Consider the following 27,254-nt stretch of genomic DNA (forward strand, 5'->3'; position numbering starts at 1 on the left):
TTCCTTTTTCACTGAAATTTTAAAAAGTAGATTAAGTTGAACAGTAATTCCAAAGTAATGTAGGAATAATTTTTAAATGTTTAAAAGAATTACTATCGCCAGATTTTTATTGCACCTGAATTAATACTTTTGCTACAGTGATTTCCACAGTAAAGATCTACTGTTTTAATCTGACTTGCCTCTAACATAATAATGTAATGAAATTGAATAACTATATTTTTATATTAAGGTCACAACATATTTGTTTCTTCAAAGATACTAAAACCAAAATTAAGCATATGTACTAAAAACCTGGGTTGTAGTATTTTAATGTGGGAACATGTAGTCCTTGTTGTTGACTTGGATGACAGTTTTTTTGTTTTGTTTTTTGGTTAGATGGCAGTTTTCTGCTCAAAAGCTTTGTAGTTATGTGTCAGTGGTTTTCATTTATTCTTCCCAGCTCCATGTTGACAAATTGTTTGATTATCAATCCAAAGGGGGTAAATTTACATTCTATACCTAAAAAGTCACAGAGCCCGCCTGAATTTTTGTTAGTTTATTTGGGATACCAGGGATGGGACTCAGGGCCTTGAGGACTACTAAGCTAGAACTTGGCCATGTCCCCAGCATAGCCTCAATTTCTGAAGGTGAAGAAACAACATTTAGCATCTCCTTTGTTCAGGTGCTATACTTCTCAAAAGTAGCCTTCTGAAAAGGTAATACTGTCTCCATCTCACCGCTAAAGAAATAGTTTAAGGAGGTTTGGGTCTTTTATACAAAGTTGGTCTGCAGACTTTCTGTTGATTTATCCTGTAGCATACACAGGTACAAATCTTGTACCAACAGTGCTGTAGCTGGGTCAGGAGCCACTGGTAAGGAGAGTGTCACCTAATGCTAAGCACCAGCTCAAGGTGAAAGCACAGGGCCTGGAAAAAATCCTGGCAGGGAACTCAGGCTGCCACACGATGATTGAAGAAGCCAGAGTTGAAGGCAAAAGGGCCCTAGTGGCCCCTGCCTCCATGCTGATTTTCTGCTCATCCCTTTGGGTTTGGGGCCAGCACATCCTGCAGGTGTCTGCATGTGGTGAAAGCTGCCCATTTGTTTTTTCCTTATCTCTTCCTGGACCCTCTATGCATCTGTACAGTTTCTCATCTGCTGCTCCAATGCCTTTACTCTGGTCCTACTGAGAGTTACTGGGAATATCAGTGTGGCCCATCCATTTCCCTTCTGCAACAGGGCACATAACCCTTCAGTGGTGCTTTATGGCTTGACCTCACCTACGGTTTGCCCTCATCACCCACGTTCCCTGCTTTTCTGGCTCACCCTGATCTTCTGGTTGTCCCTTATCACATGGCTTCTCTCAGCCTACATACAGCTTTCCCTGGTGTGCTGGCTTCCCCTCCACATCCAGCTTTTCTTCCTTGTCTGACTTCCCTTCATCTCAGGCCCTGCTTTGGTCTTCTGGCTTTTCTTCATTTTGTTGTTGTCCTTTCCTTTCACCGGAGTCTTCCATGTGAGAGTTACCTTCATTTCCTGTTTTACACGGGTTCTAGGCAGGTTGCTCCCTTTCCAGGTCTCAGAGACTGGGAGGACCTAGGGCAGGTCCAAGATGCTTTTGAAAGTGAGTGCCACCATGGAACCCTGGATTTTTGTATGAAGTCTGTCTTTTAAGTGTTGGTGGATTTTGTCTTTAACATAAGTGAGGCCAAACAAAACAGCTGCTGACTGGAGTAGGAACTAGGCTATCAACTTAAGATTTCTTCCCAAGGCCAATCTTTGAAGATAGTGCTTACAAGAAAGTTATATATACATATAGCACAACTGAGACTAAACTTTTAGCCTTTCATCCTTCACAAGTTCTTAATATGCTTATAAGTAATACAAATGTATTATTAACTTTCAAAATATATTCATATATTACATAGTAACTTTCATTTTTTATTATGAACTTACACAATAAGTAAATCCTAGTAAACAGGATGGGCTGAAAATACAGTAAACAGTGAGATGCAGGTAAGAGAAGAAACATCTAAAGCCACTAACACCAGCTAGTTAAAAGTAGAAAGATGGATATACCTGCACGTTTTATCACTAGGAAATGCTAGTAAAAGATATACTAGGAAAGATATATTAGAAAAATGCTAATAAAAGAACACTATACAGCAATGTTAATATCTTGATGAAACGGAAATAAAGGTGAACAGGGGCAAGGCTGGTTTCTAACGTTCCATCCAGGAACACCCTTAGGTTTGTTTCTAATTCTCGTCTATTTCTGTTTTTCTATTCTTTTTTTGATGTTGATGAACCTTTATTTTATTCATTTATAGTTGGTGCTGAGAACCTAGTGCCTCTTGCATGCTGGGCAAGAGCGCTACCCTGAGCCCAGCCCTCCTATTCCATCCACCTCATTGCCCAAATGCCTTTGCACTGTGTATGTCGTCTTTAAATTACTGCAGAGAGTGAATCCGTCTTTGTTGTCTACTTTTCCCTCCTGTCCCTCCTCTGGCTTTTCTCAGACTGGTCTTCCTTCTGGTTTGCCTTTTTTTTTTTTTTTGGTAGTTTTCATCTTGTGCCTCTTTTCCTTCCTTCCTGCGGATTCTCTGGATGCAACTGCCGGTACCGAGAGGGTCATTCTCTTCTATTTTTCTGGATTTGGGCGGTCTCTGAAGTCCCGCAGTGGTCCCGCAGGGCCGAGCGCTGTCCCCGGGAATGCGGGGCGGACGCGTAGTTCCACGCAGGCGGCCACCTCGCTAAGGCCCCGTGCGTGCGACGGGCGACAGTCTCGGCGCTCCCCAGGTGTCTCCGTCCTTTTCTTTTGGGGTGGTCCGAGCTTCATCCCCGTCCCGCCCTCCTGCGCTTTCACGCGGACACAGTCCAGCTTGGCCGAGGCTGGCCTGGCACTGGCGCGCCTTCCGCCCCGGCCTCCCAAGGACAGTGCTTCTGAGCTCGCCACCGCCCATCAACGAGGCGGTTCACCCACAACCTCGACGGGCCTCGGCCCCGCCTACTCGCGAGGGCTTGGCGTCTGGCGCCGACGGCCGCCCACGCTTCTTGCGCGGTATACAGGCCAAGGCTCGCCCTGGGGTCCCGGTGACAGGCGGCCAGGCGCCACCGGAGGCGCGAGGCGTGGGCTCCCCTTTGCCTGGGGTTCCTCACTAGCGGACCGACTTCCGGGAGGAGCAGTCCCGGCCGGATGTGTCGGAGAGGCGCTTCCGGCGCGGCTGGTTATCCGGCCGCGCGGTCCCGGACGTGACGTCACGCCGGGCTGCACTAACGCACAGGAGAACCCGGACCCGGCACTGTGGACGTGGAGGGGGCCGGCGCATGCGCACGGGTCGCGTCTCGGCCGGCGGGAGGGAGGGTCGTGTCCCGGCGGGGCCGCTGGGCCATGGCCGCCCACTGACCCACCCCCAGCGCAGAGGGCGAGGCTGCCCACTCGACCTGGCGGCCTGAGGCGGCCGCGGCCTCCGCCCCGCTCCGCACCAACGCCCCGCCGGCCAGAGGGGCGATGAGCTGGTTCAACGCCGCGCAGCTGTCCAGCTTCGCCAAGCAGGCCCTGTCCCAGGCCCAGAAGTCCATCGACAGGGTGCTGGACATCCAGGAGGAGCCGCACGCCTGGGCCGAGGCGGCGCCCTACGGAGAGCCGGGTAGGCTGCGCGCCGGCGGTGTGGACGGAGCGGGTGCTGCCGGCGGTGTGGACAGGGTCCTCCCAGAGTGTGCCTTTCCCTCTGCGTGGTCTCCCTGTTCCTACCCTCTCTCTCTCCCCTCTGGCCCAGGTCCTGAGCACTCTGGTGACCAGGACTGTGCTGTCTGCTGTCCCCATGCCACATCCTGCAGGGCCTGGTTCAGGCCGTTTGCATATCAGATCTGGGGTGTGTGAATGGACTGGCGCTGGCATCCTGACCCCTCCGTGTCCCTGTAGGTGCACTGCTGACTTCTGTGGTTTGGTGCCCCAGTAGGTCACAGGCTCGAGTAGGGCACCACTCTTGGCTCTGAGTGCTTCCTGTCCAGCACTTAGGCTTTTTAATGGGCTTGTCATCTTCACAACTGCCCAGGATCTGTCAGGGTTGGAGCAATGAGGACAGGGCCCTCTTCGGATGTCCTCTTTTCTATATCCACCACCCCAAGGCCACTGGCCTGGAGTCATACCGTGGGAGGTCTAAGAACAAAGGAGTGTGTAGTTTATGTACACAAAACAGCAGTTTGCTGTGCGTCACTCAGACATCCCGGGGCAGAAGACATTGGATTATGACCAGTGGAACCTGGCCCAAGGATTTGGGTTGTTATCAATTTTATAACTGCAGTGCCAAATCTGTCAGATTCTATTTCCCCCTGGAAATTTTATTTTTCATTTATTTTTAAAATTTTAAATTGTTCTTTAGATATGCATGACAGTAAAATGTATTTTACCACCACAAGAATGGGAATTTAACTTCCCATTCTTGTGGTGGTAAAGATGTGGTGTTACCCTGGTCATACATTCATGTATGAACATAGGAAAGTGAAGTCCGATTCATTCTACTGTTTCTTAAGTCTGTCAGATTTGCTGAAATGAATCGCTCATCTTCAGCTGCTTTTGTGTTGTAAGTCTAAGAACAGGAAGGAGGTCAGCATTCTGATGTGTGGAGTAAAGACTGGCAGATTTAGGGAGTGTGAACCAAAGAGCAAGTTTGGTGAAAGAGCAAGTTATTCTTGACTATGTTTGGTTTCTATTTTAATTTTACATTGTTGAAAAGTTCTGGCTCGGGGCTAGGGATGTGGCTCAGCGGTAGAGCACTCACCTAGCATGTGCAAGGCTCTGAGTTCAATCCTCAGCACCACATAAAAACAAAATAAAGATATAGTGTCCAACTACAACTAAAAAATGTATTATTTAAAAAAAAAAAAAAAAGAAAAGTTCTGGCTCTAATCATGAGGTGCTTCATTGTCATCTTACCACTTTTTAAGATGGTGTCTGACCTTCCTGGAGTAACTCTACTTACTTTTTTCACATGGATCCCACCTTTTGAATCTCTGAACTTGAGATAGAATTTAAGAATATGTTTTTGAAATCTGGGGCATGAATCCTGCTATATAATTTATTTTTAAAAATAGCTTATTCAGAATATACTCAGGTTTTAGTAAATGTCATAAATGTTTGCTGATCACTTACCATGTTTTAGATAATCAAAAGGACCATTATCTGCAGAACAGAGTAGTTTAAGTGGATGTCAGATAACTGATTATATAAAGCATTCTTCAAGAGACAAATTTTATTCCTGTCATTCATTAGGATGATGATAAACTAATCAGCTGACCTAATAATCTTGCTTGTTCATTTCCATCTTTAATTTTGGTTTTATGTTTTTCATCATTTTCATATATTGAAGGAATGAATTTAAAACTATGTCTCCAAACTAAAGTTTCTGGCATCTTTATCCCATCCAACTTTAAAGTCACAATAAAGGAGAAACTTTAGGGCTGGGGATGTGGCTCAAGCGGTAGCGCGCTCTCCTGGCATGCGTGCGGCCTGGGTTCGATCCTCAGCACCGCATACAAACAAAGATGTTGTGTCTGCTGAAAAAAACTTAAAAATAAATATTAAAAAAAATTTTTTTCTCTCTCTTTAAAAAAAAAAAGGAGAAACTTTACTGTAGGGCTTGATGATTTTAGGAACTTTTAGTTATTTGTGCTCTCTCCATTAACTTCTAATTGTGCAGGATTTGTGATAACTCTCCTCAGCCACTTTTTAATTTAGAAAAACAAAATATTTAAAAGAGATGCTGGAAATAATTTAGCAAATATTTCATTTTAAAATTTATTATCAGGTTTTTAGAAGTTGCTGTTTCTTTGACTGATAATTACCCTTTTGCCCAGAATGTTCTTTTCTTTTTTAAAATTTTTAAAATTTTTTTAGGTGTAGATGGACACAATACAATGCCTTTATTTTTATGTGGTGCTGAGGATTGAACACGGGTCCCGCCTGTGCTAGGCGAGCAGTCTACCGCTGAGCCATAATCCGAGCCCCAGAATGTTATTTTCTGTGAAGTATTTTTAAAAGTCCTAGGGTTAGCTGGCATAGTGGTGCACACCTGTATTCCCAGCAGCTCTGGAGGTAGAGGCAGGAGGATCACATGTTCAAAGCCATCCTCGGCACTTTTAATGAGGCTCTAAGAGACTTAGCAAGACCCTATCCCAAAACAAAAAATAAAAAGGTCTGGGGAAGTGGGTCAGTGGGTCTGGATTTAATGCTTAGTACCAAAAAAAAAAAAAAAAAAAAGGTCCTAGAGTTAACTATTTTTTAAATCAAAACGTAGTAGTTCTAAAAATGGTACATTTCCTGAATTCATAATGACCTTACTAATTGATGTCATAATTTGAAACTTGGGAACACATTGTAAGAGAACAAAACTTTCTTTTAGAATGGGTTTGGAGAGTGGAACTTGGAGAACCGGCTTGTCATTAAGTGGATGAAAATGAATAATGTTTGTTTGAACTTCATGTTCTTATCAGTTTGGTTTGATCTTTGGAAAAGAACATTTGTCTCCAATGTCTTAGGTTCAGTTTTTGAATGTTGACCTCTGTGTAGTTTATAACTGTGTTTTACTATTGCAATCACAAGGATAAAATGAATATGAAACTGATGGAATAGGTCATTTTGTTATGACTGAGCATGACCCATAAGTAAGGATTTTGTGAGATGAATCAGATGTATTTTGGACTCAACATGGATTGTTGAACATACCTTGGTGGCTGGGGTTGGAGCTCAGTGGCAGAGCACTTGCCTAGCATGCACAAGGCCCTGGGTTCCATCCCCAGCACCACAAAACCACCACCACAACAAACACATGCCACGGCGGTGTTTATTTGCTGTGGAGTGTGTAACATACCTGCCTTTGCTGATGCCGCCCAGGTGCAGTCTACCGATGCTCCTGGTTCCTGTGCAGCAGGCAGAGCTGGTTAATGATGCAGTGAACCAGGAGTTTAGCAGGTGCACATTACAGTCACATTCCATAGCTTCTCTCTTCTCTAGATTTACATTTGTATTGGTTTACAATGATGATTGAAATATTAAAGTAATACGTATTTTTTATATTTGTATTTTATCAAAGGAATAAGTCCTGCTGTCAGTGGAGGATGGGATACTTCAACTTGGGGGTTGAAATCAAACACTGAACCTCAGAGTCCACCCACAGCCTCTCCTAAAGCAATCACAAAGCCAGTTCGAAGGACTGTTGTAGATGAATCAGAAAATTTCTTCAGTGCCTTTCTCTCTCCAACCGATGTGCAGGGCATTCAGAAGAGCCCAGTGGTATCGAAGCCCCCAGCTAAATCACAGCGGCCAGAGGAGGTAGAAAGTGGCCTGCATGAACCCTTGCGGGATGCACAGTCAAGACCTGAAACCAGTGACTCGCAAGTGAAGGACCCTCCTCTGTGTGTGTCAGGGGGAGCTCAGGCGGCAGGCACTCCGTCACCTAAAGCTGAGGGCAGGCTCGAGGAATCTGTTGGTGGAGAGTCTGACCTGAAGGCGCCAGCTGCAGGTGTGGAAGCATCAGAGAGTGCCATAACCGTGAAACCAGCTACAGAAAGTGTGCCCCATGGCTCTCCGCAGGCTCTCAGCGCAGAAGAGAAGGGCGTGGCTCTGGAGCCCAAGGAGCCAAAGCAGGAAGACAGGCAGAGCAACACCCCGTCTCCTCCCGTCAGCACCTTCTCCTCGGGCACGTCCACCACCAGCGACATTGAGGTCTTAGACCACGAGAGCGTGATGAGCGAGAGCTCCGCGAGCTCCAGGCAGGAAGCCGCAGACCCCAGGTCTAGCCTTCCCCTGATGCAGACCTCGTTCCAGCTGCTCTCCACGTCCACCTGTCCTGAGTATGGCCGCCTAGATGAGCTGCACAAGCTCAGTGAGAGCTGCTGCTCCTCCGATGCTTTTGAAAGGATAGACTCCTTCAGTGTGCAGTCGTTAGATAGCCGGAGCGTGAGCGAGATCAATTCAGACGACGAGTTGCCAGGCAAGGGGTACGCCTTAGGGCCGGCTGTGCTTGGCTCGACTCCGAAGACGAAGACCGTGGAGTCTGTGGAGGGAAAAGCTGAAGGGGAGGCCGATGGAACACTGGTCGCTCCTGCCGAGGAAGCGGAGATGGAAGAAAGTGGACGGAGCGCCACTCCCGTTAACTGTGAGCAGCCAGACATGGCCGTTTCTCCTGCGCCAGTGGGCGAAGGACACGCTGTCCTGCACAAGGTGGCTGGGCAGGGGGAAGCCGCCGAGGCACAGCCTGAGGCTCTTGCTGAGAAGGAAGATGTTTGCAAGGTACTGTAGAAAGTAGGAGAGGACTTTGGAATGTGCATTTCAGAGAGAGAATAATTTGTTTTAAAACGTTTTTATCACAGCAGGCGCTGTGGCACACACCTGTAATCCCAGTGATTTGGGAGCAGGAGGGTCACAAATAGAGGCCACCTGGGCAATTTAGCAAGACCCTATCTCAAAATAAAAAGGACTGGGGGTGTAGGTGAGTGCTAGAGCACCCAAGTGTTCAATCCCCAAAAAAGTCTTCTTTGATACCAGTGACTTGTGCTGATTTAAAAAGATAGATATTTTGCCATTTCAATGTAACATTAAGGACCTTAAAATTGAAAAATTACCGATAGATATTAAGTTATTTGAAATTTCTCCATAACAACATGGTAGAATAAGTTGATATTTCAATATCACTAAGCATAAGAATTTCCATCTTTTATCTTTGTCATTTAACCCTTGTGGCTTTAAAATCCCCTCGTATGCTATCCTCCTCAGTATGCCAGTTGGAAAGTGCTTCTCTCATGGCACGTGTCCTCAATGCCTTTGCACATAGACATGCTAAAATGAACCTGACTATATTGTTCTTAGAATCTTTTTTGCATGTTCACATTATTTGAAGCAAATTTTAAAATTAATCTTTATTATTTAGGTTTAGATGATTTTAATATTAATATTTTCATTGATGCATAGGAGTACAGTCCTTATAATGCCTTAATTTGCTTTCTCTTTATGTTATTACTATATATTTGTTTATTTTTAATATTTATTTTTTAGTTATAGGTGGACACAATATCTTTTTATTTTATTTTTATGTGGTGCTAAGGATCGAACCCAGTGTCTCACGCATGCTAGGCAAGTGCTCTATCTCTGAGTCATATCCCCAGCCCCGTGTTTATTTATTTTATTTATTTAGTTTTATGATATTACCAGAACCCAGAGATTATGCATTCTAGGCAGCCACTCTACACCGAGCCACATTTCCAACCCCTCTTTATACTTATTTTTGATATCTCCAGTGGGTAGGTATCTTACATGAATGAGGAAATAATTTTGTTTTTCCTTATAATTTTTAGGTATAGAAATTGAGTTGGATCTGGAATCTTTAATAGACTCCTGAGATACAGGATGTCTTGAAATGTCTTGTAACTGCCATGTGTTGAGTTATTTAATAGTTTTAAAAGTGCCAAATGCTGTTACCAAGTTTAACATCATTCACAAATAGAATGCCATGGGGTATATTACTCAAATTAATAATAGCAGTATACTATAAAATTCATAACAGTACATTGAATTCCTAGAAACCAACACTCTCATTCTCAGGAAGATACTTTAGGGTATTTTCAGTGTACTTGAGAAGGAAAGTCACCCCGCAGTTGACGCAGTCCTAACTCAGGTCAGACTACTGTTTGGTCCAGCAGGTCCTCTTTTTCCCTCGGGTACCTGTTCACCTGTGCTCCAGCACAATCTGAGGGGTGAGATGCCTCAGAACCACTTTTTGTTTTGCTTTATCCGAGGAATTCTGGAAGCCTTAGAAGTACATGCCTATGGGCTTCCAAAGTTACTTCTGTTTGTTAAGTGCAGAGTGTCATGCTAAAAAAATCGACATTCGGATTATAGAGTAGTGAAGAAAGCAGAGGCTCCCTGATCTCTTCCAATGCATCTGCCTTCCTTCCTCTTTTGGTGGACCTACAGGCTGTTCCAACTTTTGCTGTTACAAACAGCCTGCTGTGAATATGATCACATGTCACCAGGAACCTTCTCCTGTGAGGTGGACCTGCATGAGGCTGTGGACCTGCTTGAGGCCGTGGGCATGCACGGCTGGTCTGCGGTTCTGCCCCACAGTGTCTGGCTCTGCACTGGCGCCAACCTGGGCTGTTCTGATGAGCACTCTCCTGCTAGCTGCACAAGTTCTTGTGCCCCTGCTGCTCTGAGTTCCCAGTGTTGTTTTGGTTGTTATGAGATAGTGTTGTCTTGTTTATCATGCTGACTGAGTTCATTGCCTGCATATGTTCAGTGCGCTTTTAAAAATTCAGTGTTTTGACTTTTATGTATTCTCTTTTCAGACAGTTCAATTTCTGAATGAAAAATTGGAAAAACGGGAGGCTCAGTTATTATCTCTTAGTAAAGAAAAAGCACTCCTAGAAGAAGCATATGACAACCTGAAGGAGTAAGTACTCTGTGAACGTGAGTGGCTTGCATGTTCTGTGGAGCCCCGTGTGCATTGTGTGACTCAGGGATGGTTTTGAAATTAAAATGTCTTGTGATTTAACTTGTTTACAATTACTGAAAATTGAATAGTACTTCAGCCAAAACCTTACTCAAAGGTTTCAGATTTTCTTTACCATGTTCCCTTTGGCATAGAAGAGAGAGATTAAAAAAAGAAAAAAAAAACCCACCCAAAAATAAAATTCTTGCACTGGGGATGTAACTTGGTGGCTGAGCCCTTGAGCCGTTTTCCTGGATCTGTGAGGCTCTGGGTTCAATTGCTGTACGTCAAAAACAAACAAACAACAAACAGAAAAACCCCATCTTACCTCTTTTCCCTTATTACCAGTCTTCTAGTAAAACATGTTTAAACAAAATTGTAATAACCTAGTCAAAATACTGAGTGTTGATTTGCTTTAAGGAGATTGGAGAAATGAGACGGAAGATTCAGAATTGAGACTTTATATTTGAGCTGCTTTAAAATAAACTAAGCAAGTAATTTTTTTTCTAAAAGTTACTCAACTTAAGCCGGGTGTGGTGGTGCACGCCTGTTATCCAGCAACACAGGAGGCTGAGGGAAGGGGGGCTCCAGCCTCAGCAACTTGGTGAGATCTGTCTCAAAAGAGAGAGAATAAAAAGGACTGGGGATTTAGCTCAGTGGTGAAGCACCCCTGGGCTCAAACCACAGTCCTCCCCCCTCCCCAGAGTTATCTAAACCTGATCCATCTGAATCAGGTACATGCTAAAGAAATGTCTTCATTTTGAGAAGTAGGCTGATCTTGTCATGTCTGGGCTATGCAAGACAGTGTCTTCATTCTTGTGTTTAAATGCAGCGAGATGTTCAGGGTGAGGGAGGAGAGCAGCAGTGTGTCTTCCTTGAAGGGTGAGTTCACTCAGAGGATCGCAGAAGCAGAAAGGAAGGCTCAGCTGGCCTGTAAGGAGAGAGACGCTGCCAAGAAGGTAGGCAGACACACTTTGCACGCACCTGTTGTATGCTGGTATTAGAAAAAAGAAGATTAAAGGATATGTGTAGTATATTAACAACTGGGTTGTAAGTTTTTATACATTTAAATTTATCGTTTTTAAATATAGTATAAGATGTAAAAAGATGTTGGTTTCTATAATTTTTATGTTAATATCTGCAAGGTATATAGCAAAGATGATCAGAATGATTTTTGTGAATTATAATTCCATCAGAATAAATTAACACTTAAATCTAAATGGTATTATTAATTTTAAAAAATTATCTTTACTCTCATTTATTAATTTCCAGCTACTTCAGACATACTATCTGTGTGTGTGTATGTGTGTGTGTATACACACACACACACACACACACACACATATATATCAAAGTAATTTTAAGATCTAACTTTCTACTAGTGATTCCTTTTGGGGATGGTGTTGACATATTCTAATGCAGAGTCTCTCACCGTCCGTGTTATGGATACTGCATGTTGTGGGATCTGTTCTGAGCACTGCAGGCTGTTTGGACAGCACCCCTGGCCAACCCATGACATTCCAGTGTTGTACCCTCTTCTTCCTCCCCATCTCCCTGCCTGTCACTGTTAATGCCAGATGTCTTGTTGGGGGCAGTTACTCTGGTTGGGAACCAGGTTGTAATGCTTCTAATTTGGAAAGCTGCCTGTTTCAGACATTGTTTACAACTGAGGTAGTAATTAGTGCTTGAGACCAACTATTGCTCATAACATTGTCTCTGCACTTGCCCTTTCCCAGTTAGGTTGCTTTCCCCCTCGTTGAGCAATGTTAGTATGAATCCACCATTTTCCTACATGTACTCCTCAGAAAGGAGAGACGCCATATCAGGCCTTTGTGTGCTTGGTTGCTTTGATTAGCTGGCTTGGTCCAGGTTCCGACGTCAGCTTGACACTACCTAACCAACCCTCCTGATTGTTGTTCTGAAGTGACGTTCACCTGTAGAGTGGATGTCTGTAGATAGTGAGGGTACTGCACGTGAACTTACAGCTGGGGATCCATGGCAGATCACTAACATGCATGGGGGCCTGGATTTGATCCACAACATGGCCCCCTCAAAAAGGTGGTTCACTTATTTGCATTTATATTTCTATATTAAAATCTACTTATATATCAGAATTTAGATTCTATATGGCATGTTCTAAGCTGTTTTATTAGTCTTAGTTAACCAAGATAATAGGTCAACTGAAGAAAACTCAAAAATGTATTATAGAACTGTGATTATGGATGGCTTCTTCGGGTATGGGGAAAATGGAAAAATATGCCTAGATAAAAGTAACTTTATAGTACTTACATATTTGTTTTTAAATCAGGAAGTCAAAAATATAAAAGAAGAACTTGCTACTAGACTGAATAGTAGTGAAACTGCAGACCTTTTGAAAGAGAAAGATGAGCAGATTCAAGGATTAATGGAAGAAGGTATGTAATCTTTTGATTATGAAAAATATTTTAAGAACAGGGAAAATCCTTGTCATGTGACAGGCAGATGTTTTCGAATAAAAATTGCTGAGCTGGCCCAGCCACTTGGGAGGCTAAGGTGGGAGGCTTACTTGTGCCTAGGAGTTGGAGGCCAGCCTGGGCAACATAGCGAGACCCTGTCTCAAAACACAAAAGACAAAAAAGTAAATAAATAAGAGCAAGGAAGGTTTGGACGTCAGTGACAGGAAATGCCTGTTATGGAAGCAGGAGAGTAGGATGCATCGGGACAGATAAAAGTATACATGTTTTTGTTTCTAGGGAGGTCAAAAAAAATTTCAAAAATAGGCAAAACTCGGGTTGCCTTGTAAAAGCTGTGACAAGTTTGAGGGCCATTGTTGAAAGATGGCTGTTGCAAGAATAGGAAAAATACTGTCTCTGGCTGGGTACAGGGTGTAGGGGTTCACATTCAGTAGTGATGGTGATGTTCTCATTGTCTTCATGTTTTAAATTTTAAATTATTACATTTGACCAGGTCATAGAAAGTAAAGGTCCATCATGAGATAGATCACTTCTAAGGGACATTGATGGATTTCTTGTGCAGAGAGGAGGTTTTGGATGAAGTGGTTAAGTCAATTTGTGTTTTTCTTTATTGATTAAAGCTTTTCAAGAGGTAGGAAATAATACTTGCAGAATTGCTTGAAGTATAGGAAAGTGTGTGAGAAAGAAACAAGAGGTGATAGAAGGAAGCCTGATTGCTTGTGGTCTTGTTCAGCGCAGTGCGGAGAGTTCAGATCACATGGGCCTTCCCGGCTTCCTTCTGTCAGTTCCCGCCTTGCCGTTCGCCGTGAGTGGCTCTGTCTGGCTCTCTTGCACGGGTAGACCTAACTGGCTTCACTGTTGTCCTAATATTGGACATTTTCTTTCTAAAACACTGATGTTCCATATATTGTAAGTTGGACATTTCTGGGCTAATGTTATTGAACCTAACTGCATTTCTAGAAAAAAAACACCTAGTTTGAGAACAGTTGGAAGCAGTCAGTTCATTTGAGACATGGAGCTGTACTCATTGTTTTCATGTGTTGAGCTGACATTCGTCGAGCAGCCCGGTGTAGTGTTCTGGTGCAGCTCTAGTTCGGCCTGTCTTCCTGTCCTTCAGGAGCTTGCTGCAGTGGGAGGGAGGTATCCCTGCAGATAGATGTGGGGCAGAACTCCAGGCCCTGAGGGAAGGGAGTCACAAGACCCACCAGCAGGACTTCCTCACGCTTGTGAAGTCCTCCAGAGACTGCAGGGAAGGCTAAATGCATGTTTTATAACTTAAGGAAATTATTTAAACATTGTTAACAAATGCCTCAATTTGAAAATTTAGTAACTTAGTCTGGGGGTGGGCTGCACTGAGTGATCTCCCACAGGAGCACTCAAAGTGCCCTGTCCCCCAGAAGTGCTTTTAAGACCCACACCTGAAAGCTCAAAGCCACAGGCAGACTACAGGGAACGTCTGACCCCTTCATCACCTAAATGAATCAGGTGGTACCGTCCTGCCCTGTCCTTCTGCACACCGAGCACTGCCCTTATCCAAGCCACTGGACAGCCATTGTAGACGGCTTACATTGTGGTTTTCAGTCTCCTAAGGACTCACCCATTTTCCTTCTCAAGTACCCTGTGCTGCCTTAAGCCTTGATTCTGAGGCGTGGTCCACTGGAGAGTCCATGGCTTTTCATAGCTATCGTAGGCTCACACTCGGGCACTGTCCTGTCCCAGGACCCAGGGGAGATTGCTGCATCTGGCTCTTAGGTCTCGGGCTTCAGAATAGGGGATTCTGCCCTTCTTTATGACTTAAAGACTAGAGTCCAGGGCAGTTTTCCAATAGCATGTCCATGTTCAGAATTTGCTACTTATTTTAAGAGAAGCTTCAGATGAGATTATTAGTGAGAAATGCTCTGGTCAGCTCTGCACCTCTCCCTCCTCGCATCCCAGGCAGCCATGTCAGGAGCTCCCACCTAGAGGGGTGAGTGCCCTGGTCAGCACTACACCTCCCTATCCTCACATCCCAGGCAGCCATGACAGGCACTGGCCTTCACAGGAGCTTCATACTCCGCTTGTTCTGGGGGTGATACCAAGGTTCTCATTGAAGAGCACGTGTTTCTCCCTGAAATGCATAATATTTTGGAGGAGTTCTTTAAAACTGTCAGAGTCCTCTCCTGCAATTTTCACCTAATAGGTTTAGTCTTTGATTATTCCTGTCCAAATCAGTTTTAACACTTTGTTTTTAAAATTTTTATTTAAAAATTCCCTTATTACATCACTAGTGAGATAAACAAGCTGTTTAGATTCTCAGAAAATCATCACCAGATTGATTTCTAATTTTTTACTGTTGCCAGGAGAAAAACTTTCAAAGCAGCAACTACATAATTCTAACATCATTAAGAAATTAAGATCTAAAGACAAAGACAATGAAAATACCATTGCAAAGCTGAACAAAAAAGTGAGAGATCTGGAAGAGGAGTTGCAGCATTTAAAGCAGGTGAATGACAGCCGTTCTCTACGTACCTGTTGTCACCACTTCTTGTAGGGACAGCTGGCCCTGGTTTTTGGAGTGTTGGGAGTGATTCGATCAGATGTGTCATGGGAGAAGAACTTTTCAAAGAATTTACTCGATGTATTGTTAAGAGTTTTCTCCATTATTTTAATACCTGAGATTCATGGGATACAATTATTTACCAGGTTGTTGTTAACTAAAAAAGACTTTTGTGTGTTTTTATAACATAGGTCCTTGATGGTAAAGAAGAGGTTGAGAAACAACATAGAGAAAATATTAAAAAGCTAAACTCTGTGGTGGAACGCCAAGAGAAGGATCTTAGCCGACTTCAGATGGAATCGGGTGAACTTGAGGAGAAGAATCGAAGTATTCAGGCTGCTCTGGACAGTGCATACAAGTAAGGATCAAGCCCAGCGCAGCGGGTCCGCTGTCAGGGGGAATGAGGACAGGCCTTTCCTGCTGTCGGAGCCCGAGCAGCATTTGACGCCTGTGTGGGAGCTGGCTGTGGTCATTTGACGCCTGTGGTCAGCAGGCTGCAGAGCCCTCCCGGTAGCCGGGTTTGCTGTGGGGAGCTCTCCTTCATTCTGCAGCCTGCTGTGCTAACAGAATCTCACCAGCAGGCTCCTAGTTAACTGCACATTATTTTAAATAAAAGTTGTCGATCTAATTTTTTAAGAGAACTTACTGATCTTCACAAAGCCAATGCTGCAAAGGAGAGTGCGGCCCAGGAAGCGGCTCTGAATCGTGACGTGAAAGCAAAGGAAGAGCTGTCCGCAGCGCTCGAGAAGGCCCAGGAGGAAGCCCGCCAGCAGCAGGAAGCGCTGGCCATCCAGGTGAGCAGCGGGTGGTGGACGGACGGACATGGCCGTCTGTGCCTTTGTTGATACTTTGCAAGTCAAACAGCTCTTGCTGGCCTGAATCAGACCTTCTGTGGTGCTACGGGGATCTTGGTGGGCATTTTGAAGAGTGCTGCATTGTGCAAAATGTGATTGTGTGTTGTGTTTAACATTGTTATTAAAGAGAGATGTTTACACTGTGCATATTATTTAATTTTTTGTGAGCTTCAGAGTTATTTAAGAATATTATGGTGTTGGGGATGTAGCTCATTGGGAGAGCACTTTCTTACCGTGCATGAGGCCCAGGCTTCAAACCCCAGCTTTGCCAAAAAAAGAGTAAAGTATGATGGAACTAAGTGCCTTGTTTCCACAAAATGTATATATGCACATAATTGTTATGTACAATTTCAAAAGAGCATTTATGTCACTCTTTAGCTCATTCATGATAGCTTTGGCAATCCAGGGCCTTAGATGAAGGAGGGAAAACCAAGTTTGGGAGGCTTTGTCTTCGGAGCTCATCAGTTGGTGGACATTTTGAGTTATGTGTGCATTTTAGCTACTATGAATGTTGCTATAAATATCCATATATAAGTTTTTGTATGAATGTGTTTTCTTTTTTATTATTTGTTCTAATTAGTTACACATGACAGTAGAATGCATTTTGATACATCAAACATAAATGTAGTTTAATTTCTAATTGTGGTTGTACATGATGTAGAATCACATGGGTCATGTAGTCATATATGCCCATAGTGTAATATTGTCCAATTCATTCTACTGTCCTTCTTACCCTTATGCACCCCTCCCTCACTCCCCTCTGTCTAGTCCAAAGTACCTCTGTTCTTCCCTAGCCGTCCCCCGTCCCTATTGTGAATTAGCATCCACATATCAGAGGAAACATCCAGCCTTTGGTTCTTTGGGACTGGCTTATTCTGTGAGCCTACTATTCTCCAGCTCCATCCACTTACTAGCCAGTGCCATAATTTCATCTTCTTTAGGCTGAGTGATATGTTGTTGTGTGTATGAACCACATTTTCCTTATCCACTGTATGCCTATGTTTTAAATTCTCCAGGATGCATACCTCAGGTCGTATGGTAAGACCACAGTTAACTTTTCCCCAGTTTCCTTCAGGAGTAGATCAGAGCTTCGTGCCCTCTATTCTCTGGCCCACATTCGTTACTGTCTCCCTGTTTTATTCCTGTGACCCTCATAGTGGGCGTGGAATTGGCATCTCAGTGTGCTGGGTGATGTGGAGCTGCTTCTCCTGTGCTGATCGGCCACTTCTGGGTCTTCTTTGGAGAAGTGTATTGACATATTCTAATCCTTTGTCGCTTTTCCTTTCTTTTACTTATTTGTTTTTGTGGTGCCGGGGATGGTGCCCTTCTCTTAAATTGGACTGTATTCTCTTTATTGTTGAGTTACTAGAGTACTTTGCATATTCTGCAAACTATCCCTTGATACATACAGGGTTTGTGAATGTTTTCTCGATTTTCGCGATCGCCTCCTTTGATTCACAAGGTTGTGATTTGACGACGTTCAGCTTGTGTGTCCTCTGCTGTTCCACGTGTTTTGGTGTCGTGTTTAAGAAGCAGTCCTTGCCCCAGCTTCTGCAGGCTTCCAGCAGGCTGCCGAGGAGTTCCTCCGATGGCTCTCCAGTACGTCTTCTGCTACGATGTCAGTTTTCCCCATTGATTGAAAAAGCTAATTTCTCCTCATTGACCCCAGACGCTTTTGGTTCAATTTTACATTTTGGATACATAAAACATGTACACAATTCCAAAGTGAGAGCTATATAACAAAATATATTCTGGCAGCACCTGCTTCCAACTCACCTGTCTCCCTTTCGCTCCACTGAGCGCCTGCTTTTGTAGCGTGTCCACTCCTGTGGCATTTGGCCTGTGTGGCGGATTCAGCAGACGTGGCGTCTCTCCTCCATGCTGTGGAGGGCTGAGCCTGGCCCCCTTGCTTTCCTCATAGGTGCTGGATGTCTGTCGTTTTGGGACTGCTTGGTAAGGGGTGTGTGGCAGTTGCGGGTGGAAGCTCTTCGGACACTCCGAAGTACATCGCAATGTGCGTGAGCAGCCAGTCACCGCGGCATGACTCACGTAGTTAGCAGGACGTTGTAGATGACGCATGGGCAGGGAGATGACTTGCTCTCCTCTCCAGGTGGGGGACCTCCGGCTGGCGCTGCAGCGGGCAGAGCAGGCCGCTGCCAGGAAGGAGGACTGTTTACGCCACGAGATCAGTGAACTTCAGCAGGTACTGTCGCAGCTTTCCCCGACAGTCAGAAAGGGTGGTTCCTGGAAATACATATGGACTCCCTGGTGTCGCGTGGAGCTGAACACATACTGTGGCTGTGGCTCAGGTGAACAGAGGGGCACCTGAAAAACAGATCCAGGAGAACATCCAGCTTTGTTTTGGAGGAAATAAATGTATCATGATAGATCTGTTAACATTCAGTATTTTTGGTTTTATTTTACTTTTGTTTTATGTTTTTGCAGTGCTGAGGATTGACCCCAGGCCTTGCCTGTGGCAGGCACTGGCCTCCCTCTGAGCTACAGGCCCAGCCCGTCATATTGCCCTTTGAACCGTGATGGCTGTCCTCCTCACGGGGATCGGTCTTCCGTGACTGGGCAGATAGCCATTGCCTGGCTTCTGTTGCTCTTCCTTTTCGTCAGTGAACGTACCTGGGAAAAGGGAGAGGAAGTAAAGTTCCCACCGGTGCTGTTTTCTTAAACACTTAGACGTACCTGAGCCAAGAGGCAGCTCCGAGGAGTCTGGGGGCCCTTCACCTTCAGACTCACCACGGCTGTCTTTGCAGTGCTTTGCTACGAAGCACCCACTTGGATTCTCTGTGCAGCTTTTTCCAACTGAAGGATTGAGTAGAAAAAAATAGTTTCATAAAACAAATAGTTTTCTTTTGTAAAAACAGTTTTTTCCCAGACATCTCTGATGAAGTTCAGGTTTTCTAGTGTTTTGGGGATTTTTATTGTTGCTAGTCGTGATGACTTGTTCTCTTGATTCAGAGGCTCCAGGAAGCAGAGAATCGGAACCAGGAGCTGAGTCAGAGTGTTTCGTCGACAACAAGGCCATTGCTTCGACAAATAGAGAATTTGCAGGCAACCTTAGGGTCCCAGACGTCGTCGTGGGAGAAGTTGGAGAAGAGCCTTTCTGAGCGGCTTGGTAACTGCCTTGGCCTCCTGTCAGGAGCAGGGTGGGCTGGGGAATCACGGTGGCTGGCCGTCCCGTCGTAGCTGGGCAGCGGGTTCTGAAGGAAATGCCGACAGCTTCCTTGTGCAAGCCCTCCCCGCTGCCTGCCTGCCCTGGCTGGCCTCTGCTCCTGGGCCTTGTCCTCTCCCTCTTTGGGAAGGCAGGTGGCCCCATCTCAGTAGGCTGTCTGTGTTCCCCTGCACGCCTGTTGGGCGCTCTTCCACTCACGTGTCCTTCACATGTCCTTTACGCTCACGCGTCTCTCGCGTCTCTGTCCCTGCTCTAGCTGGATTGTTGGTGTGTCCAGTTTTGCGTTGTGAGTCTCCCACCCTGTGGACCTGGCCTTTGTGAGTGTCTGGCAGTCCTTCCTCCTGGTCTGCAGTGTCTCTCCCTTCTCCACAAGAAGCCAAGTGTGACGCAGTGGAGGAGTCTGTTTCCCTGAGTTTTCATTCTGTGACTTGCTTCTGCTGTCCGTGTCATACTCTCTGCTTGGCCTAGAGCCTCAAGATCTTCAGTGCTCTCCTGAGCTTCATGGTTCTGTGTCGTACATTGACATTTGTGATGCATTTTGAGTTAACTTCCATATGTGATGTTTTGATAGAGATCTTTTTGTTAAAACCCTGCCTATGGACGTCCAGTTGCTGAAGGACCATTTGTTATTGCTTCTCTTAGTTGCTGTTGCAGCTCTGGGAGGGAAGCCAGGGCTTTGCACTGCTGGTCAAGTGCTCTCCCATCAAGCTGTATCCCCAGCCCCAGTCTACTGCTCTCTGAATGCAAAGGTTCATTTTCAAAGCATTTTACTTTGGGAAATGAGTGATAAAGCAGGTTTCAGTTCAGATGGCTCATTTGTGTCAGCGGGCAGTGCTGGCTTAGGCAGGAGATAACTGTCGGTTGAGCTGGCCACAGGCCTCGCTAGCTCCAGTTTGGTCAGCTTGGCGCGTTGGTCGCGGGTACATGGTCCTTCTTCCTCTCCTACAACCAGCTGAGTCGCAGACCTTGTTGGCAGCAGCAGTGGAAAGAGAGCGGGCAGCCACTGAGGAGCTCCTGGCCATCAAGACCCAGATGTCTTCCGTGGATTCACAGAATTCTCTCCTGAGGCAGGAGAACAGTCGATTCCAGGCCCAGCTGGAGTCGGAGAGGAGCAAGCTACGAAAACTGGAGGACGAAAGTAATCGGTGAGCATGTTTGGTGGTGTGACCGTGCGTGGTATTGTTGGTAGTTTCCTGATATTTTGAAGCCATAGTTAAAAGCGTCAAAAGCATCATAACACTAAGAACTGAGAGCAGGATTCTCAGCGTTTGAAGTTGGGATAACTGGTAAAAACATGTCAAGATGGTGCTGGGACTCTAAAATTAGGTGATATAGGTTGTTTGTATTTACATTTTTCCAGGGAAAGCATTCATATGGTTGAATCAGTTTTGTTTTTTTTAAGTCATTAGTAAAAACAGACTAGTGTGTGTGGAGACCACTTTGCTGGAGTCATTTTGACATTGCAAGGTCTCAGCAGCACTGCAGGCTTCCTGTGCACTGGAAGCCACCGCTGTGAGGTCACCTGAAGTTGTGATCAGTGTGTTTTCCCCACTGAGCTCTTCTCGGAAATCCTGCCTTTAAAAATATAGTTAAGTAAAAATGATTTACAAAGAAAATATCTGAGCTTTCATAAATATCTTTTCTTTCGTTCAGTACTGGGGATTGAGCCCAGTGTCACTTTACCACCAAGCTACGTCCCCAGTTCTGTTTTCTTATTCATTCATTCTTTGTACTGGGGATTCAGCCCAGGGGCTCTTTGTCGGTGAGCCACATCTCCAGCCCTTTGTATTTTTACTTTGAGATAGGGTCCTGCTAGGTCATGCAGCCTGGCCTTGAACTTCGCATCCTCCTTTCTCAGCCTCCTGAGTTGGAGTGATTACAGCTTGGTGCCTGGCTTCCCTCTCACGTTTTTTTGAGACAAGGTCTCACTGAGCCGCCCAGGCTGGCCTCAAACACTGGAGATTCCTGCCTCAGTCTCCCAAGTGGTTGGGATGGCAGGCGTGACCAGCATTTTCATAGAAGCCCTGCTCTTAGAGATTTGAGTGCACTCTAGAACAGGGTGCTCAGCCTCCCTCTAAAGGAAATCCTAACAAGCAGGGAATAAAAGGCACAGGGCCTCTTCCCACCAGTACCGCCTACCTTAGGGTGCCCCTGAGTAGGAGTTCTGTGGTCAGTCCCTTGCCTTTGAGTCTTGCTTAATTCTCTCTGCTTTACCAGGTACCAGGTGGAATTGGAAAATCTAAAGGAGGAATATGCAAGAATGCTGGAAGAGACCAGGAGAGAAAAGGTGCTACTCTGGGTGCTCCCAGGGCACATGGTTCTGGGCGGAGGGCGGGGCTGCTGGCTTCCCCAGCTCTGCAGCAGCTGGGCCAGCAGGAGTTTCTGCTTGGCCCTAGCCTGCCGCGGATGTCTTAGGAGAGCATCACAGAGAGAGTCTGACCGTCTCTCTCCTCTAGACGCTGTTGAACAGTCAGTTAGAAATGGAAAAAATGAGAGTCGAACAAGAAAGGAAGAAAGCCATTTTCACTCCAGAAGCAGTGAGAGAGAAGGTATTGGATTCTGTTGACTTTTGTGTTTTGTTTTGGTATCACCATTTAGGAGCTGTTGTAATGAGTATTGTTTTGTAATTCGGCTTATCTGTAGTGCCTTTTTTAATGTGTAAAATCAATGTAGTAATGAATTTTAGTAGTATTACCAGTGTCCTAGCAGAGTGGATCAAAACTAGTTTGAGTATATCCAAAGACATTTGAATTTCTAGGCCTTGAATTACAGAATCTCTTCCTCTTTTTAGAATGAGTTCTGTAGTGTCTCACTGAAACTCAAGTACCTGATTGACCCACAGGCAGCTTAGCAGTAGAAGTGTGGTCATTTCCGCAAAGTGAGTCTCCTATGTTTGAAGGGTCATGGTGCACTTGAAGTTCGCATAATATATTAGGAATAGTGTATGTTAGTGGAGATCACCTTTTGAATGTATTTGGAATTTTTAAAGAGATACAGTAAAAAATAAAATATATAACTCAGAGTCTTCCTGGTTTGTAAGACCCAGTGGTAATTTTATTTTAAATAAGTAGGTTTAATTGGTGGTATGTTACCTAACCTGAATCAGTTCTTCCAGTTGTTTCAACAAAAAAAATCCTCATTCCATTTAAGAAACAGCAGTGGGTCCCCTGGTGACTCGACAGGTCTGTCTGTCTGGTCTGAGATTGTCCTGAACACGGGAGGGGCGGGGTCTGTCTGGGCCGCTCTTGTCAGGTAACAGAGAAGTGCCCCCCTGACGCCGTCCTTCCTCCCCTAGGAGCGAAAGCCCCTGTCTGTTTCTAGCACTCCCACCCTGTCGCGCTCCAGCTCCATCAGTGGCGTGGATATGGCGGGGCTGCAGACCTCTTTCCTGTCCCAGGTAACGTATGCTTCCTATGCACGCCTCTCTCCGACACGCAGCGGCAGTGTGCCGTGTCCGTGGCCTCGTGCTCCGTGGCGTCTCATCTGCGTGTGGAAGGGTGGGTGATGAGTCCTGCCTTTGTGAAAGTCCTAGCCTTCTTTTTCAAATGTGGATGGTCTGAGTGTTCCTCCTTGAAGTCCTAGACCTTCTAAAGCAGTAATCGACAGGATCGCTCTGTTTGAACCTGGTAACGCGACACATGTGCTTTCCTTACTTAAAACAGGATGAGGCTCCCGACCACCCGTTTGGACCCATGTCGGCCTCGGCAAGTGGAGGCACGCTGTACGATGCCGTGCGGCTGGGGGCAGGCTCCAGCGTCGTGGAGAGCCTGCAGTCTCAGCTGAAGCTGCGGGAAGGGGAGATCGCTCACTTGCAGGTGTGGAGAAATTGAGTGCGCTGTCCCAGGGAGGGAAGCGGGGGCCCAACAGTGGCACCTGAATCCCAAGAAAATCGACAGGCAAAATGAAAGGGTTCCACACGAAGCAGACAAGGGATGTCACATACCTTAATGGTGACAGCTAGGGACAGATGAGCCGGCCACCTGGCTGTCGGCACCAGGCTGACTTGTGTCCTGCCACAGGACAAGCTGGCTGCAGCAGGCCTCCTCATGGGCTGTGGCCTGCCCAGGGGACCCTGAGGAGCCCAGGGGTCTGCTCCTTGGCACAGCCCTTTCCATGCAAAAGGGGAGGTGCTGAGCTGAGCCCAGGCACTCCTCCCAGACTTTCCACCCATGTCCCCAACACCCCTGGGGGAATGCGGAGTGAGATCCTGTGGGCAAGGGGAAAGAGGCAGCATATGTGGACAGCAAGCAGCTTTCCACTGCCCTTCTTGCTTTCTAAAAATTCCGCGCACTAGGAAATGTGGACCATTTTACGTGCTTTCAGTGTGGACCTGACGTACACAGAGTGTGGAGGACTTCTTCTACTTCCATCATATGCCTACAGTTCCAGGGTAATGGACTCCATTAGGAGAACTGGAACTGGCAAGCAGTGAATCAGAACAGTCTTCTGCTCGGTGCTGGTGTAGCCAGGATGGGTGCCGGGAACCCTGGCTAATCTATCTGGCAGTGACCACAGCCTCCCTCCCTGTGCGGTTGGGAGGGAGTCCCTGCAGTGTTTCCATTCCTGTTGTTCTTGCAGTAACTAGAATACTGAAGGGTGTGTCACCTCTGAGATTAGAAAAACATACGGTTTTCAAACAAGTGTTTGGATTTTCTTTAGCTCTTCACGTCTCTCTCGCTCATAGTCATTCCTAAATCCGACCCTCGGGGAGGTGGTATTCTTTCTCTGCTGCTGTTGGTTTTACTGAAGGGGTAGCACAGGGTTGTAACAGCGACACCTCTAGTTCATTGAGTGTTTCTACATTAGTAAGTGTATTAAACAAGGTAAGATGGATTGGAACTTTTTCTGGTGATATTCCTCAGCTAGAAATCGGCAGTCTAGAAAAGACCCGATCGGTAATGGCTGAGGAGCTTGTTAAACTGACGAGTCAGAACGACGAACTAGAAGAGAAAGTGAAGGAGATTCCCAGGCTTCGGGCTCAGCTCAGGGTAAGTGTCCTCACTCCCAGGGTGGGGTTGAGCCCTCGGCTGTCACTTTATGTAAAATGGGTGTATGAGTTGGGCCACGTCTTTGAAAATCAAAGGGTTTTAGTATCTGAGTGAAGAGCTTTAAAGAGGACTGTGTCCTGCTCGCATCCTCATCCACAGTGCCTTTCACTCCTGCCAGTCCCCATGCAGGACGGACGGGGTGGCCTGGCCGAGGCTCACTTGCAGTAGCCGTGCTCTGGGGCATCTGCTCCTCCACGGTGGGCACTTCCTCCTGCTGTGGACACTGCTGCGCCGTGGTGAGAGCAGGTGTTCTGGGCCTGTCCTGTGGGCCAGTGCTCACCCCTCAGTGCGTCACAGGCTGGAGTGGCATCAGGCGTGCCGAAATTAATGGGAAAGCGACTCAGTCACGGACGGGGAGAGTTCCAGATTTGGCCAAGAGAGAGTCAAGATTCACATTCAACTAGGTTTTTTTTTTTTTTAATCTTTTTTTGCTATTTATTCCAACCTACATAGATTATGGTGCGTGTTTTGTTTTTAAAAGAGGTATTATATACTTTTATTAAATCCGTCATATGTTTAAACTGTTGATTTATTTGTGATAACCGAAGATGCTCTGTATAGTTATTTTAAAAATTACAAACATATTTTTCAGGATTTGGATCAAAGGTACAACACTATTCTGCAGATGTATGGAGAAAAAGCAGAAGAAGCAGAAGAACTTCGATTAGATCTTGAAGATGTGAAAAATATGTATAAAACTCAAATAGACGAACTTTTGAGACAAAGGCTCAGTTAACTTCTGAAAATTGAATTCCCATCAAACTGAATGTAAACGTTTACTATCTAAATGTAGACTTCCAATAAATTCTTTTATAGAATTAGGAAATGGAACTTCTGTAGAGTGCAAAAATTTTTTTAAAAACTGTTTTACAGTATGTAGTAATATTTGCAGTTAAATTATTTTATGCAATATTTGAACTTTATTTTTGAAACTATTCTTTAAAGATTTTATTTTTAAAGGCATTTGACTTTTTTTTCCCCTTTTTCCTTTTTCTTTGTTTGCCTGGAATAGCACAGAGGTTTAGTACTTTATGTATTGCAGTATGGCCAGGGAAGAAGAGGGGTGTTCATATATTATTGTAAATATATAACTAATTGTATCTATGATTTATATGTTTGTATATATTGAGAACATTTAAAAAGTAATATTAACAAACCAAAACTTTGAAATCTTTCAAACTTAAATATTCAACATCTGATTATTACTTGTGAAAATGTTTTAATTAAGTGTTCAAGGAAAAAAGTTATTAAACCTGTGGTTATTAAATTTTAAACTAATTTTTTTCTTTAAAAGTCACACTGACACTGTCTCAAATTTAAAGTGAATGATTTAAACTTTCAAACTTTTTTTTGTGGTACTGGGGATTGAACCCAGGAACACTGAGCCATATCCCAAGCCCCTTTTATATTTTCTTTTGAGACCGGGTCTTGCTAGGTTGTCCCAGCTGGCCTCTAATTGCGGTCTTTCTGCCCCAGCCTCCCCAGTAGCTGCGATTATAGGTGTGCACCACCCCACCCAGCTTGATTTTTTTTTTTCTTTTTTAATTGAAAACTTACTTCACCCAGCTTCTACACAATTAAGTGTGAACAAATTTTGGCATCTCTTGGTACCTATCTATAGAAAATTGTATATATTTAATTTATCTAGGCATAATCTGATAGTGGAAAATTTTACTTACAACCGTCTGGTGGCATCAGTTAAGACTTAAGTGATTTTGGAGAGGTGTTATTTTACTACCCTTTGAAAAGAACCAAAAGTAATAAAATTATTAACATAATTTACTCTCTAAAAATTGCTGATTTACATTTTGTAAAGCCATATTTTTGGCACATTGAAAATGAATGATATTATAATGAAATAGAATAATTACAGGACTTGAATAAGGCATTTATGAGTTGGTGTAATTTGTTTTTTTCTTAAAGCTTTAAACAAACAAGAGTGGCGTGGATTTGCTTTAGAGACTTGCTGTGCCCTCTTCAGCTGTTGTTTTGTTCTGAAGCTCACTAGGTCGTGTACTAGACCTTTGGAACACTTTGATCCCTTCTGTGGCAGGAAGTGACGGAGCTCCTCCACAGCTTCCCTCCTCAGCTGGGGCTGCTCTCTGAGGCTCCAGTTGCCCACAGTGAACCACAATCCAAAAACACAGATGGAAAAGTGAGAGAGAAGCAGCTTGTTGTTTTAAATGACGTCTTTTGTGAGTGGCATGATGAAACCTGCTGCTTGTCGTCCTCCTGCCAGGACTCGACTCATCCCTTTGGGCAGTATGTTCAATCTGGTGGGTGGTCACCTAGTGGCCAGTTGGCTCTTACGGTGCCACGGTGCCTTGTGTTCAGGTGGCGCTCGCTTTACTTAATGGCCCCAAGGCCCTGGAATAGTGGTGCTGACAGTTGGGTGTGTCCAGGAGAAGCTGGGAGTGCTTCCTGAGAACGGCAGGTGTAGATCTGTAACTGTCTGTGGTGCTAGGCTTCCACCGAGGGTCTCAACCATTCCCGTGGATAAAGTGGGATTACTGTCCTTGCAAATGAACACTAATCTTTAGCTACATTCTAAACATTTGCACTTGAGAATACAGCCCCAGGTGAGCCATGCTGAAGAACTGGAGAGCTTTTCAGGGCAATGCTGGTGACCTCGTTTTTGTTCTTTTTGTATTCAAACTATTTCTGTCACTGGATCTGTGATTTATAGCATTAATAAATATCCTTTAGGTGCAAGTTA

General features: G+C 45.0%; 1 protein-coding gene across 1 annotated transcript; it reads left to right on the top strand.

Moving 5' to 3' along the window:
- Positions 1-3,275: 3,275 nt before the first annotated feature.
- On the top strand, positions 3,276-27,254 carry Tmf1 (TATA element modulatory factor 1). The gene is made up of 17 exons (XM_027931896.2): positions 3,276-3,626; positions 7,071-8,269; positions 10,321-10,424; positions 11,296-11,422; positions 12,772-12,877; positions 15,256-15,398; positions 15,644-15,810; positions 16,090-16,246; positions 18,417-18,509; positions 19,277-19,433; positions 20,443-20,635; positions 21,708-21,777; positions 21,947-22,039; positions 22,786-22,887; positions 23,153-23,305; positions 24,353-24,478; positions 25,131-27,254. The coding sequence occupies exons 1-17, from the start codon at positions 3,488-3,490 to the stop codon at positions 25,272-25,274; spliced, it is 3,273 nt and encodes a 1,090-aa protein (XP_027787697.1). The 5' UTR covers positions 3,276-3,487; the 3' UTR covers positions 25,275-27,254.

This window comes from Marmota flaviventris, chromosome 20 (assembly GCF_047511675.1).
Source record: "Marmota flaviventris isolate mMarFla1 chromosome 20, mMarFla1.hap1, whole genome shotgun sequence".
NCBI classification, from domain to species: Eukaryota; Metazoa; Chordata; class Mammalia; order Rodentia; family Sciuridae; genus Marmota; species Marmota flaviventris.

Coding starts and splice junctions, on each gene's coding strand:
- Tmf1 (XM_027931896.2), top strand. CDS start 3,488: ATGAGCTGGTTCAACGCCGCGCAGCTGTCCAGCTTCGCCAAGCAGGCC. Junction 12,878..15,255: donor TCAAGGATTAATGGAAGAAG/GTATGTAATCTT, acceptor TACTGTTGCCAG/GAGAAAAACTTTCAAAGCAG. Junction 21,778..21,946: donor AAGAGACCAGGAGAGAAAAG/GTGCTACTCTGG, acceptor TCTCTCCTCTAG/ACGCTGTTGAACAGTCAGTT.